The sequence below is a fragment of the Cryptomeria japonica genome, chromosome 3 (assembly GCF_030272615.1).
Source record: "Cryptomeria japonica chromosome 3, Sugi_1.0, whole genome shotgun sequence".
Classification (NCBI taxonomy): Eukaryota; Viridiplantae; Streptophyta; class Pinopsida; order Cupressales; family Cupressaceae; genus Cryptomeria; species Cryptomeria japonica.
The window spans coordinates 251,265,961-251,280,177 of NC_081407.1; the positions used below are offsets into that span (position 1 = coordinate 251,265,961).

At 29.7% G+C, this 14,217-nt stretch overlaps 1 protein-coding gene across 3 annotated transcripts; it reads right to left on the reverse strand.

Moving 5' to 3' along the window:
- Positions 1–4,854: 4,854 nt before the first annotated feature.
- On the reverse strand, positions 4,855–13,143 carry LOC131874485 (cationic peroxidase 1-like). Of its 3 annotated transcripts, none has more exons than XM_059217885.1 (5): positions 13,101–13,143; positions 5,966–6,156; positions 5,674–5,865; positions 5,345–5,510; positions 4,855–5,240 (listed from the first exon to the last, which is right to left on the reverse strand). In XM_059217885.1, exons 2-5 carry the CDS (start codon positions 6,011–6,013, stop codon positions 4,855–4,857), a joined length of 792 nt encoding a protein of 263 aa, XP_059073868.1. In that variant the 5' UTR covers positions 6,014–6,156; positions 13,101–13,143. The 3 variants fall into 3 exon arrangements, with proteins under 3 accessions (XP_059073868.1, XP_059073867.1, XP_059073866.1); XM_059217884.1 differs by lacking the exon at positions 13,101–13,143 and adding an exon at positions 12,347–12,405 and having other exon boundaries at positions 5,966–6,125; XM_059217883.1 differs by lacking the exon at positions 13,101–13,143 and having other exon boundaries at positions 5,966–6,172.
- Positions 13,144–14,217: the final 1,074 nt, after the last annotated feature.

Consider the following 14,217-nt stretch of genomic DNA (forward strand, 5'->3'; position numbering starts at 1 on the left):
TTTACAATGACAATATTTTTAATATAAAAATTGATTTTAGAGGTGTTAATTTATTATATTAAAAATAACTATTTAAATTTAAATAAGAATGAAGAATAATTGAAAAAAATAATACACTTAAATAACATTTAAAATAAATATAAGTCAATTATTAATTTAAAAATAATATGATAAAAACAACATACTCTATAATACTAAAATTATTTTGTTGACTAAATTACAATTTCTTTATTATTAACCATATTTTAAAAAAAAGAATAAATGTTTACCAACATTTCATTTTACAAAACACATAGATAAGAGCTTTCCTTTCAATTTTAAAAGAATTGACTTTAGATATTTATATTAAATTAAGCTAAAAACCATACAACACTTGTCAACATGTCTAAAAATAACACACTTTCAAATCAAAGACAAACAACAGTCACCTAAACATGAAATTATATATATTTTTATGATTCCTTACTTTTAATAATTAAATATGCATTGTCTTTTACTATTTATTCATACATTGTATAAAATAGTTTGAAATATTTATATAATAATTTAAATGTAACAAATAATTTTACAAGAATACATATAAAAGTAGAGTTAAGTCAACCATACAATTTAGAATTTGTTAAGACTACCAATTATTTGTCGTAAGCCTATAAAGTTACTCCTAGAAACGTGTTGACCAACTCTTGGACTTTAAACTATCTCCTTAAAATAATGAAATCGTTGAAAATTTCCTAGTGGGCGAATAAAAGAGACTAAATATATATTAAAAAAAAAATAACATATAGCAAGTGCCTTAAACTTCAAGTTTAATTAACTATATAAAACACCTAAATATCTAACTAACTTTAGGAATCCGATTCGCCAACTTGCCAAAATGTTGCGTATGCCACGTTTCCCTTCGTTGGAGTATGTACAAACTCTTATTTTGGATCTATTGACGACATTAATATTTCACAAATCTGTGGATATTATTTTTCCCTAGGTTTGAAACAAAGACTCTCAACGTGAAGAAGTGCATGTTTTATTATTTCGAATTTATTTTAACTTTTTAAATACAATGATGATTATATAGATGGTGTATGGTTTTATAGATTCGCTGGCATGTAGATGGAAACATAGAGAAAAATATCTTAATGGGATGCTTGAACATATTAAGAAAATGTTGAATGTTGGTCTTAATAATAAAAAAGATTCAAATTTCTGTTAGTGTAATTGAAATTCAATTATAAAAATTGAATAATTATGAAGATAAAGATGTTAAGATAAGAGCTAGATTTCATTGAATCAAGGAATGAAACAGAGGGTTTAAATTTTTCTTTAAATATTTCAATTATAAGCATGAAAAAGAGAGAAATGAAGTCATATAATATGAGCATGGATTACATACTGATTTTGTTGAAATTTCCATGATATTCAATAAATTTTATAAAAATTTATATAAAGAAGAGAAAAAATAGACTTTACATCATATCGTCAAGGAGTATTTCTCTATTAAAATTGATTTTGGATATAGTCTTTATTTTGATCATATCTTTTTCTTGGAAGGTATTGAGTGTGTTCTTTTTTCAATGAAATCAAATTTAAGCCTAAGTTTTCATGGCCTCCTTATTGAATTTTATCAAATTATCGGGGATCATATCAAGAACTTTTTTAATAAAAGGTTGTAGAACCTTAATATATTATAAAGTTTATTAAACATATCAAATTCAATATTTTTACAATCTAATAATTTAGATTAATATTTGTGGATGAGGATTATTAAAAAGTTGTGCCTAGTACCCCTTTGAGTATGTTTCCACCCTTCCTCTTGTTCCCTCTCATTTGAGAGTGTGTAAATTAAAAATTTATAATGAGTCATATTACTATGCATAGAATGTGTTATTGACCATGTAAAAATAAGGAGCAACATCTCCAAGTTCAATTTATTTTATATAGTCTATTTCGTAAGTGTTTTAATAAACTTATGCTTTATGGTGTTTTTTATCCAAATGGATTTTTTCCATATGTATGTTATATAATTTGTATTTTTTTTAATATAGTTATCAGCTTTAATATGTATATGTATATCTATAAATTTTAATATCCATAACCTAATATATGTTATAGCCTTATGATATTAATTTTTTTTAAACCATTCTTTGGAGATTACTTTTTAGTTACAAACTCTTTGATATCTCAAGTCTTTCAATAAAAAAAAATAGATACACATTTTTTAGAAGATATTTCTTTGAAGAACAAATCTTGAATCAATCCAAACTCCATCAAGTTGCCTTGTGACCTGAAAGGTCAACCATTGTAAAGGTGTAGCTTTGAGTTCAATCCTTGAGCTCTCACTCTTGAACTCTCGAATCAGAGACACCAAATTATTCTAGACTACAATCCATATTGAGATCCACACATAGTTCTCCATCATGTAGTCTCTAGTCCTTGTAAGGGTGATAATTATTGATTCATAGTCTCATTAACACTTGGGAAACCACCCAAATTGAGCTCTTGAACAAACCCCAAACCTATCTCCAAAAATCAAACTCCACAATATATGTATTCTTGAAAAACTATAAGTGGTGAAAAGGGAAAAAAATTAAAAGGAAAGCAAGAAAGAATAAAGCCAAAAATGCTTCTCATGTAAGCACCATCTCAAAGTGAGAGGCTTACTTGAGATCATAGAACTTACTCCATCCTTTGATGCCACTGACCTAAAAAAGTGAAGGTCCAATGTATTAATACAAAATTAGCAGCACCACAGGATCCATTACTAAAATCATCATTTGTGAATCCTCATCCTCAATGCAACTAAATTTCCTTCATCTAATTGATCTTTGAGCTTTCCTTGAAGAAGCTCACTAGCTCAAACTATACAAAACCATACCATGTGACCATTTCTCTTATAGTAAAAACATCTATTTTCTCTTTTTATTGTACAATATTGTTTATCATTGCTATATGAATATAGCTAGCTTTAACATGAGTATCATCTTCTGAATCTTATTTTGTTCTCTTTTTTTCTACTAAAAGAGCTAAAATCATATCTTCTAAATTTTGTGATGTAATTTGACTGAGTGTGAAAATAACATTATTGTATTTTGAAGGCAAGTTATTTAACAATATAGCTTTGGAATCATCATAATCTACTGAAGCCTTAACCTATGATAGTTGCCTAATGAGAGACCTCAAATTACTTATATGGTTGGACATTCTGATTCCATCTTTCATTTTGAACCTAAACAATTGAAATTTTAGAGAAAATTTTGCATTGACTTTTTTTGATCCAAACTGTTTATTCAAATTATCCCAAATTTCTATTGATGATTTATCTAGAGCTATGTGGTGTGATTCAGAGTTGGAAAGAGAAAGACCAAAAATAGTCTTTTCTTTATCATCCCTACTATTCTAATCCAATAACTTAATTGCATATGTGGGCGCTTATTTATTTCCACTTATCTTTCCCATTAATTCTTATTCATCAATTGCTTTTGAATTTTGATTCTCTAGATATAAGAATACTTGTCAAATAGAATTTCCATTTTAAAGACTATTATCAATCTAGCCTATTTTTTTTTCACTTCTCTCTCTATAAAGTGGCTTCCATTTAATGTTCTAACACAATTCGTTCACCCTTTCTCGCTATTTTGGTGCCTTGTAGCCTTTTGTTAATAGTCAAGGCACTTAGTTTGCATCCTACTCTTAAAGTCCATTCCACCATTATATTATTGTCTCCAAACATAATGACAAATCAATATACGACAACAAACTAAAGTCAAAACATTTAATAATATATGATGTACTTCCTTGGTAGCAAGGTGAGACGGCCAGCATTAAACCACATACACTAAGCAACATATTAAGCCTAGAGAATGTCAGTCAACTCTAAATGTTTAAAGCTTTTAAGTCTAAAAATCAAAGCTTAATGTGTGTAATTTAAGCCATGCTGATAGAACACACTGTGCAGCTTTGAATGTATTCAATTTCCAAATAGGCCCAGCTCACACTTGAATCAGTTACAAATCACGTCCCCATCCTATCTCTAATGTCAATAAAGCATTAGAAACATATGTTGGTCCATGCGTGGCAGACCTAGCGCATCTTCAAGATAAGAAATAATTGTACACAGTAAGGGTAGGAACACTTAAACAGTTAGGGTGACAAAAAGATCCTTGTATTATCTTTATGAAAGATTATAACATGTAATACATGAACAAACATCAATGTGCAGTAATGAAAGGCAAAGGTCAAGCAGTTAAAAGATTACTAATGGAACAATGATTATGTTAGTGATCTCATAAAGGATCTGAGTTGTGACCATGGATTGCGACTTCATCAAAGCAATATCCGGTTGGTTTGTGAATTTTTAATTTCTTCTGAACCTCTCAAGCGGCGGTTCAGTGGCAAATCTCTTTGACTTTTCATTCTTTAGATTTTAGTGATAACTATTGCTATCTAAAAATTCTCTTTAATTTTTTTGCCTTGTTAATTAATTTTTTTATTTTATTAAAGAAAAAAAGTGAGAAGGGAACTAACGCTGCGTGTATAAAAAGAGGAAGGTGATCAAATTCATCCATATTAATATCAGAGCATAAACATTCTTTATTTTTAATAAACTTTCTTTTCCTTGTTCATTGCGAGAAATGGGATACATGCTCCTTTCGTTGTGAAACTTTGTCGAATTCTTCATTTAGGCTGGTAGTTTACATCCAAGAGAAAAACTAAATTATTCAATCAATTCAGTACATTATTTTCTCACAGGCTTCGCAACTGTGGTAAATTCCCAATAAGAGAACAATCTTCTACAAACATATATAACGACACCAATTTAATGCATGACTTTATTGAACTGTAAGCTGGAAATAATACTTCCTAATTGGGTTTTCTGCAGTTCTTTCTGACTTCTCCGTTGGTACCAGTGAGAGGACTTATGTTACCCATATTCACCATGGCAGCTGCAAAATCACGGAAGAAGGTATTTCGTTTGTTAGAATAGGTAGTCACTTGAGAATCAGCAGAGCCTCCATTGAATAGCTCCTGGTAAGAGTGAAGAAGTCCTTTCTGGCTTTTAAGATTTATGTAGTATTTGTTATCAAAGACGGTGGCAGTTTGAACATCTAAGGGCGACAAGTTGTTGTCGCCACCAGTGCTTGGGCAGTTAGCTTTCACAGAAGTGGCAAAGGTACTGTTAATGTTCGTTTCATTGTAGATGTGGCCTTTGAAAGTGGTGCACCGCGCTTGCCCAATTGTATGAGCGCCTGAAAGTCATCAAAACAGTCACTCCTTGAGTTAACATAAACGCCAATTTAACTAGCTTGCAACCAACATTAAATTGTTATTCAATAATATAATATTAAATGACCTGAAAGGGCTATCATATCCTTTGTAGAAAGACCCTTATTACTAAAAGATGAGATAAGTGCGCTGAGGTTAGATGTAGGTGCAGGAATTTGGCTGTTTGCTCCGCGTAAGCTTGCATTTCTCGAATCTCTTCTCCCCAGCTGTACTCTCCATGTTGGCCCTCCCAACTGCCAATACCAAAAAATATTCTTTCTAAGTAGCATTAATATCGCGTGTCTTACATAAACTAATACTGACAGTATTATGACTTTTATTCAATCTCTCCCACAATAATTCTAACAATTTATAATAGCTGGAAAAGATAAACATAATAGAAGGGAAATTAGCTACTTCAACAACTGAATCACGAGCAGCAATGGCTAAAATGTCGGCGCAAGAAACAATTCCAGTGCAAGCTGCTTCCAGTTGAGTCTTGATGGTGTCTATCACGTCGAATCCTCTCACAGAGTTGTTATTAGGACCCGCACTTTTTTCGCCTGTAATGTTTGCAGAGTCGTCCAACAGTATCGACCCATCACGCCCCTGCAAATTCACAGAACTATTTAAGAGAAAACGTTATTTTAAAATAATATTCTAAAAGATCAAGAAACCAGATAGTGTAAAAATAAAAGAAGAATCTTACGTTAACGAAACAGTCGTGAAAGTGAAGGCGGACTAATGATGCACCCATGCGCTTTTCCTTGGCGAGCGCTTGTTTCACCGCAGCTCTGACTATCGACAATGCCTTCGGACACGTATTATTATAAAATGTCGAACTGAGCTGCCCATTGGTAGGACTCGAACACAAGACTACCAAGACAATGCATATAATGAGAGTATTAATCCCCATTATCGATTGTTATGCAGCTCGATAAATAAACTGCACTGATATGTCTATGTTGGAGAATAGAAGCAGTTTGTTGTGTGGAAACATTTGAGAGAGCAATGGCTTTTTATAGTGGTAGAGGAGCTTCCGTATGTGATAAGAATAATTACAGTAATTGATGGCAAGCGCAATCATTGGAATTTCTGTCTGAAAGTATTCATCTTTCTCAGTGGAGTAAGTCAAAAAGTTGTATTAAATTCAAAAGGCTACCCCACAGCCGCGAATTTCTCAGAGATTTCATAAAAGCAATAGCTACTTCGGGAGGGCTCCTTCTTCATCATGTAGAAAATTCTGTGAAATCACGCCGTCCAAACACGTTGAATTCTTATTAAATTTATTTAGAGTGACCATTCTTTAAATCTCTTTTATTTTAAGTTGTGAACTAATTTATTCTCTTAGTCTGTCAATGCCGTGCTTGAATACATAATAGAAAATTGAAATTCTTTAATGGATAAGAATCAGTTGTTGAACCTTTCGATGAGACATCAACTTTTCTGTAATCCAAAAATACTATGTTTAAGGAGTAGATACAGAGCATAATTGTTAGTAGTAGTTTTATTTTCTTCATATTATTTGGAATAATTTTCATTTATTTAGTTTTCTTCATAAAATTGAATAGTTTATAAAAAATTATAAAGAATTTTTTTTTTTCAAAAAATTATAAAGAATTAATTTTTGATGTGTTTAGAGATTTTTTATCTTAATAAATTGATTTTTGAATTGTATTTTCAATGGATTTTATGAAATGATTTTTTCTTAAATTCAATTCATACATCAAATTCTATGATGTTTGAATAATTTTAAGTTACTATGTTTTTTCTTTATTCATAAAATATAATAGTCTATCAAAAATTATAGGAAATTTAATTTTTGATGAGTTCAAAGATTTTTCTATCTTTAAGGGAAATGTTCGAATTGTATTTCAAACAAATTTTGTGAAATAAATCTTCCTTGGATGCAAGTCATGTATCAAATTCTATGATGTGTAAACTAACATTATAAGATATTTATCTTTTAAATAGATTAAATTTTACAATAACAATATTTTTTTTATATACAAATTGATTTTAGAAGAGTTGATTTATTATATAAAAGATAAGTATTCATTTTTTAACAAGAATGTAGAATAATTGAAATAGACTTACTACACTTCATCATTTACAATAAATTTAAAGTCAATTATAAATTCAAAATTAATATGATATAAACGACTTACTTTATAATACTAAAATTGTTTTGTCCACTAAATTACAAATATATTATTCTTAACAATATTTAGAAAAAGAGAATCAAATGTTTACCAACATTTCATATTATAAATAAGAGCTTTCCTATCAATTTAAAAAAAGTTGACTTTAGATATTTTATATTAAATTAAGTATGAAAACAACCAACACTTATCAACATATCTAAGATTAACAAAAAATCAAATCAAAGACAAATAACAATCACTAATCAATTACACCTAAACATAAAAGTATATAAATTTCATCATTTCTTATTTTTAATAATTAAATATTTTTAATATTGATTCATACATTATATAAAATAATTTGAAATCTTAATATAAATATTTAAATATAACAAATAATTTTGTAATAATACATATAAAAGTGGAGTGAAGTCAACCATAGAAATTATAATTCGTCGAGACTGCCAACTATTTGTCTTAAGTTACTCTTAGAAACGTGTTGACCAAATCTCTGAACTTTACAATATCTCCTTAGAATATTGAAATCGTTGAAAATTCCTGGTGTGCGAAGAAAAGAGAATTAAATAAAATAAATAAAAAAACATATAGCAAGTGTCTTAAAATTCAAGTTTAATTAACTATATAAAACACCATATATAATATTAAATTTAGCAATCCGATTCAGCAGCTTGCCAAAATGATCTGTCCGTCATTTTAAATATTGCATATGCCACGACAATACCACTTTTTAAATCGCCTAACATAATTTCGTAATCCACACGTTTGCCCTCCTTCGAGTATGTATAAACTCTTATTGTATTAACTACAATAATATTTTACAAATTTGTGGATTTTTTTTCCCTAGGTTTGAAACAAAGATACTCAAATTTCTGTTGTTTTCATTGAAATTCACTATGAAATTTGGACAATTACAATTATGAAGGCCAAGGTGCTAGGATAAGAGCTAGAATTCATTATATCTAGGAAGGAAATACGGGGTTTAAATTTTTTATTAAATATTTCAATTATAAACACAAAAAATAAACAATTGGTGCCATATCATATGAATATGGATTACATACAGATTATGTTGAAATTTCTTTGGTATTAAAGAAATTTTATGAAAATCTATTTAAAGAAGAGAAAAAAAATTGACTATGCAACAAACTTTGGAAGATATTGTCAAGGAGTTTATGCCTAATAAAATTGATCTTAGATATAGTCTTTATTTGGATAGTACATTTTTCTTGAAAGGTATTGAGTGTTCTCTTTTTTCTATGAAACCTAATTAAAGCGTAGGTTTTGATGGTTTCTTCATTAAATTCCATCAAATTATGTGGGATCATATCAAGGAGGATTGTTCTAATATAAGTTATTAAACTTTATATATTATATGCTTTATTAAGCATATCCAATTTAAATTTTTGATAATCTAATAACTATTAGATCATTATTTATGAATGGGGGTTATTGAAAAGGTGTGACCAATAATCCAAGTATGTTTTCACCCTTATTCCAATATTTAAAGGTGTTCCCTTTCATTTGAGAGTGTACATTTGAATTTTTATAATGAGTCATATCAATATGTATAGAAGGTTTTATTGGACATGTGGAAGTAAGGATAGGCATATCCAAGTTTAGTATATTTTTTAAAGACCATTTTGTAAGTGTTGTAATAAAATGACACTTTATGTCATTTTTTACTTGAAACAATTTTCGCCATGTGTATGTTGTATAATGTGTAAAATTTATATATACAGACCATGATTAGTATCAAAAGATCGTAATTTCTAACATGCTATTAGAATCGATTAGACTATACTAATCATTTCTATAGGTTATACTAGAAGACATGTAAAACTTTATGAGAAACCTTTCTATGTTCAATCAACACATGTGCAAGAGCATTTTGTACAATACATCTAGTATACCCTTTCTATTTTTTTAATATTTTGACAAATGATATTTGAAATATTTTTCATACTAATCATTCCTTCTCACATACTCATGAAATTCCTTAAATAACTTTTTCAACTACCTCATATTATATTAAACTATACATTATATTGAATATATATATAAATATATAGCAAATATTAATATACATCTACACATTAATTTACAACCGAGTTATGCTATGTAGCTTCTCTTCTTTACATGTACCTTATGTAGTTTCTCATAGCTATAGATGCAAATATACTTAGGTGTTTTAGATGGGAAAAACATGGCAGCTCTTCAAGCTCTTAACACTCCATTATATGTAACACTTCTAGATCAAAGTTATTGGAGACTCTTTTAAGAAATTAAAACCTATACAATTGAAGATGATTGTACTTTGAGCATTTATCAACACTCTAGAAGCATTCAAGTGAAACAAATTAGAGTTCTTGGTAAAATTTTGTTTGATGAGTTTCTTAGAAAACAAGTTAATGGGGCATGCTATTTACTTTGACGGATCATGATGGGATTCTTTTATATTACTCGATGAGAAAGCTAGAAGAGATCATGAAGGAGTAGGCTACATAATATATAAAAGTGAACATTAGATTCATCTTTTAGATGGAGTTTTATAATAAATAAATTTAAATAAATTCCACATCATAATGGTCATTTTAAGTGCAATATATTCTCACCCCTTAAGAACATTAAATCATTCACAATCCTAGTCATTTGTGATGGGATATGAGTATGATAGATGATATGATAGATGATGTGTTGTTTTAATTTTTTAAAACCACATAATCATTATTAGGGTTTTTTCGATTTGAAGATATTCAAGATGCATAAATTTTCTTAAAACTATTGTATGTAATAGTGTACATGTGCTCCAACCTCCATGTAATACATTTTAAGGTCTAGGATTGAATTTGTGACTTTTATGCTTGGTGATTTGCACTACTTCCTAGATTTTTTTGCAAACTAGATGACTATTTTTAGGTTATTATTGATGAATTTTTTAAATGTAGTCTATGAGAGATTTAAAAATGTATAATAATAAGTGTACATATTTTTTTTGCATTATAATTTTGTCTAGCATGTAATATTAGCTATGAAAATCTAACAACCTAAATATTCTCACTTTTCCCACCACCCAAAGTTTAGTTAAATACATTTCAATTCAATTTGTCTATTTATATGATTAAACATTTTCTGTTTCGAATATATATAGATATTTATTGAAAGGTTCTCTAAGATTGACTATTTAAAGATTATTTATTTCTTAAGATTGTCTTTAGGATTTCCGCATCTTTTACTATAAATGTGGCTCATTCTCAATATCCTTTTTTCTACTATAACTAGGAAACCTTTTGTTTTTCTCATGTAGTTCTATATTGAGTGAATTGTTTCTTGGATCTAAATGGACATTCTAATTAACCATATGTTCCAATATATGTTTGATATTTAGTTTTTCATTACTAGCCTCATCATTTCATTTATGATTCTTTTGTGAAAAAGACTCTTCATTTTTTATTCAATTTGTTGAGATGAAAATATAAAATGTCAAATGAGAAAGTATTCTTAAAATTATATTTATGAAAAATGCATTTCAAAAAGTCTAAAGTGAACAAATACCACAAAATAAGTAAATATATTAGCAAAACTTAGGAACTATTTGAATTTTTATCAATACCCTTGTTTAGGATATACACTTATCCAAAAGTTCTTATCATTTTTTATAAGGACCATTAGGTTATATACTTTTTTAGAAGCCTTATACATTGCACTGTTATTCCATGTTGTTAAATTAGAGATAGTTGAATCACTTTGTTTGACTTTTGCTATGCTAGTGACTACCTCAATCCATTGTCTTTCTTTTCATTCTCTTTCAAAATAGAAATTATCTCTTGTTTCAAGTACCTATTTTGTATTTGAATTTATTTGTAAATGAGAGGCCAAACATCTTTCACCATCATGACATATTTTTATGTAGACACTAAAGCTTAAGATTCATAAATTGTTGAAACTATTCATGAAGTACCTTAATTTATTCATTTTACAATGAAAATTATTAAAATTGCCCTTGAATCTAAATATAGTTGATTCCACTATTATTAATCTTGTAGATCATCTATTCTTGAATGTAAATATAGTTGATGCTACTATTGTAGATAAAATATGGCTCTAATGTAGTAGTCATAAATATGGCATAAAAATGGGATGAGCCTTAGGAAAACAAGGATAAATCATTGAGATGGTATTTAATGCTCCATCATTGTTTTTCTAATCCTCATCACTACTAAAAAATCTATAGTAGAAACAAGCATTGTGGCAAATTTCATAGGAGGAGCAAAGAAGAAATATATTTATCCTTAGTTTGCCACTTACTTGTAGCTTTCGAAAGGACCCTCTAAATTTCTAGGTTGATGTCATTGACTCATCTATAGAAACCTAATAAAAAATAGAGGATAAATTTCAATTGTAAAAGTTGATGAATTTTCCAAAGTTTTCTATGCCTAATTCCTACAAAGGGTTTCAACATCGTGCTTGTGAACCCTTAACTGTATACCATGAATAATCATTTCATTACATAAAATGTAATAGAATTATAAGAATTTAAAAGTAACGTAAAAGAGTGAACCTATAAAAAATAATTTTTCAATTAACTTAAAAATGTCATTTTCGTTGTGTATATCCACATACAAACCTAATGTCAAAAATAAGATACCTTATTCTCTATATTGATTGTTTTTAAATTTTATGGCTTCCTCTAAATGAAATAATAAAGTGGTTGGACAAGGAGCCATTGTCTTGTTAGGTGACAGAGGGTGTACAAGTGTCTTATTGGCATTTTCCCTTATATATATATATATATATATATATATTAATGGATATTTGGTATTAAATGTGGATAGGAAGGTTGGTTATGTGGTGATGTATACACATGTGAGAAATGGTGGCAAGTGGAGTGCACCAATTTTCAAGGCAGATTTAGAATTGTGTGAAAGGATGAAAGAATAGAGGATTTAATGAGATTGATTTGGAAATATTTGATCACAAAAGGCATTAATTACCCTATCCTATGGAGATATGATGTATTTGAAAGGAGTTAGGAAATATTTTTGTTAATAAGGAGTGGCATTTGGTAGTAAGTCTGAACAAAAAAGTTAATCTACAATGGACATGCCAATTTTATTGGAAACAACCAAAAAATAGATGGCCTTTCATGGAAAGGTGACTCATAAGAGGTTATATGATATTCTATCCTTTGGCCATCCTTTGATTTTGCATGTTGTTAAGTCTATTCTGGGGGAGGATTTTATCATGGCTTATCATAAATATAGGGTGAAAATGGACATAATCACAATGTTCTTGGCAATGGAACTGTACATGGGCACCCCAAAGGAAAGAGTGAAAAAATTGTGCCAAATGCTCTTCAAACATGCTTTTTTGGGGGAGATTTATCTATTAATTGATAATGTGGATGGAAATATTATGGTCCCATTACCACAGAGTTATTACTTATCTCGAGGAAGGGGTTGTGAGAAAAGAAAATTCCTAGTGGTATGAATGATGGAACCAAAGATTTTCGCAAGCTAGGTGGGGAGATGTTGACATGAGCATCAATTTTCTACAATGTGTGGTGGGTGTGATGGGAATCTTGAAAGAGAGATGGGTGAAAGAATATATGGTAGATGAGGGCCTACTAGATGATGAGGAGGTTGTGATTTGGGAGGAGGAACAAAATTGGTATTGCCAATGCAAGAGAGAAGTGGCTTGAGAATGATATGTGAGATGTTGAAGAGGTGGCAAACAACCCAACTCATGCAACCTACAATGCAGATTGTCTAGTGGTGACTAGGGCTATGGCATTCTAGAAAATCTAGAGAGAGGACATAAATCAAGTCAAGGTCTTAGGTTCGATGCATACGTTTTTGGTTGATCCTTTTAGTTTATAATTGTTGATAGCATATTTTTTGATTTGTGTGGGTTGCCTGTGTAATTGGATGTATTTCAGACTTGGGTTTTGGTTGGTGGCTTTGATTTTTTGGCTCTTGTTGGTAGTATTTGAGGTATGGACAACTATTTTTTCTTCCACCCCCACTTTTATGCTCTATTACTTATAATCCTTACTATTTCTATTTAGGGTGCTTCCTCTTAGAAGATATTTAATTATATAAAAAAAAATGCATTGAATGTCATGAAGAAGAAACAAGAAGGGAATGTACCCTAATTTAGGAGATGCCTCAATTATTTCATGTAGCCTACTACATACAAGTTTATGCAAGTGCGGTAGATGGTAAAAACCCCCTAATTTTCATTTTGAAGATGTCTAATGTGCTAGCTACAATTAGCATTATATTGAATATTTAGCAATAAATCCCTATCCTATCTTCAATTTCAAATAAATCTGACAAATATACACAAGGATGAAAGAAAAAAATCAACCAAATACATGAAAGGAGGGGAGCTTATGGTGACCCTGGGAATGAATAGTAGAAGGAAAATCAATCCTCCAAGGTGGGCAACAAGTTCAAATCTAGCAGCAAAAATGTGCAAGACTTGGAGCCCCCCACCAAAAAGAAAACAAAATTAACCAAATCTAGTGGGTCCAAAGTCTTGGACGATGAGATTAGGTTGGAAATCCACATCAATGTGGATGATGAGAAACAAGGGTTTGTGAATAAGGAAAATAAAGATGAGAAAAAGGAGGAGATGGTTTTGGGAAATCTTCTTTTGGAGGCTACTAGAAGTTAGGAGAACTACTGGAAGTGGGTGGATAAGGAAATTGGATCCCCAAAAGATGGGATCTAGGGAATTATTGAGACTATCATGAAATCCCTTGGGCCAAGTAAAAATGAGAAGATCATGAGTATGA

What these genes read in the sequence shown, in the direction of transcription:
- LOC131874485 (XM_059217884.1), bottom strand. Translation starts at nt 12,405, where the DNA reads ATGCCTTTTGTGATCAAATATTTCCAAATCAATCTCATTAAATCCTCT. An exon ending in AAATCCTCTATTCTTTCATC is followed by an intron (nt 6,126 to 12,346) that starts CTTTCACACAAT and finishes GGTAGTCTTGTG; the next exon opens with TTCGAGTCCTACCAATGGGC. An exon ending in CTCGTGATTCAGTTGTTGAA is followed by an intron (nt 5,511 to 5,673) that starts GTAGCTAATTTC and finishes TGGTATTGGCAG; the next exon opens with TTGGGAGGGCCAACATGGAG.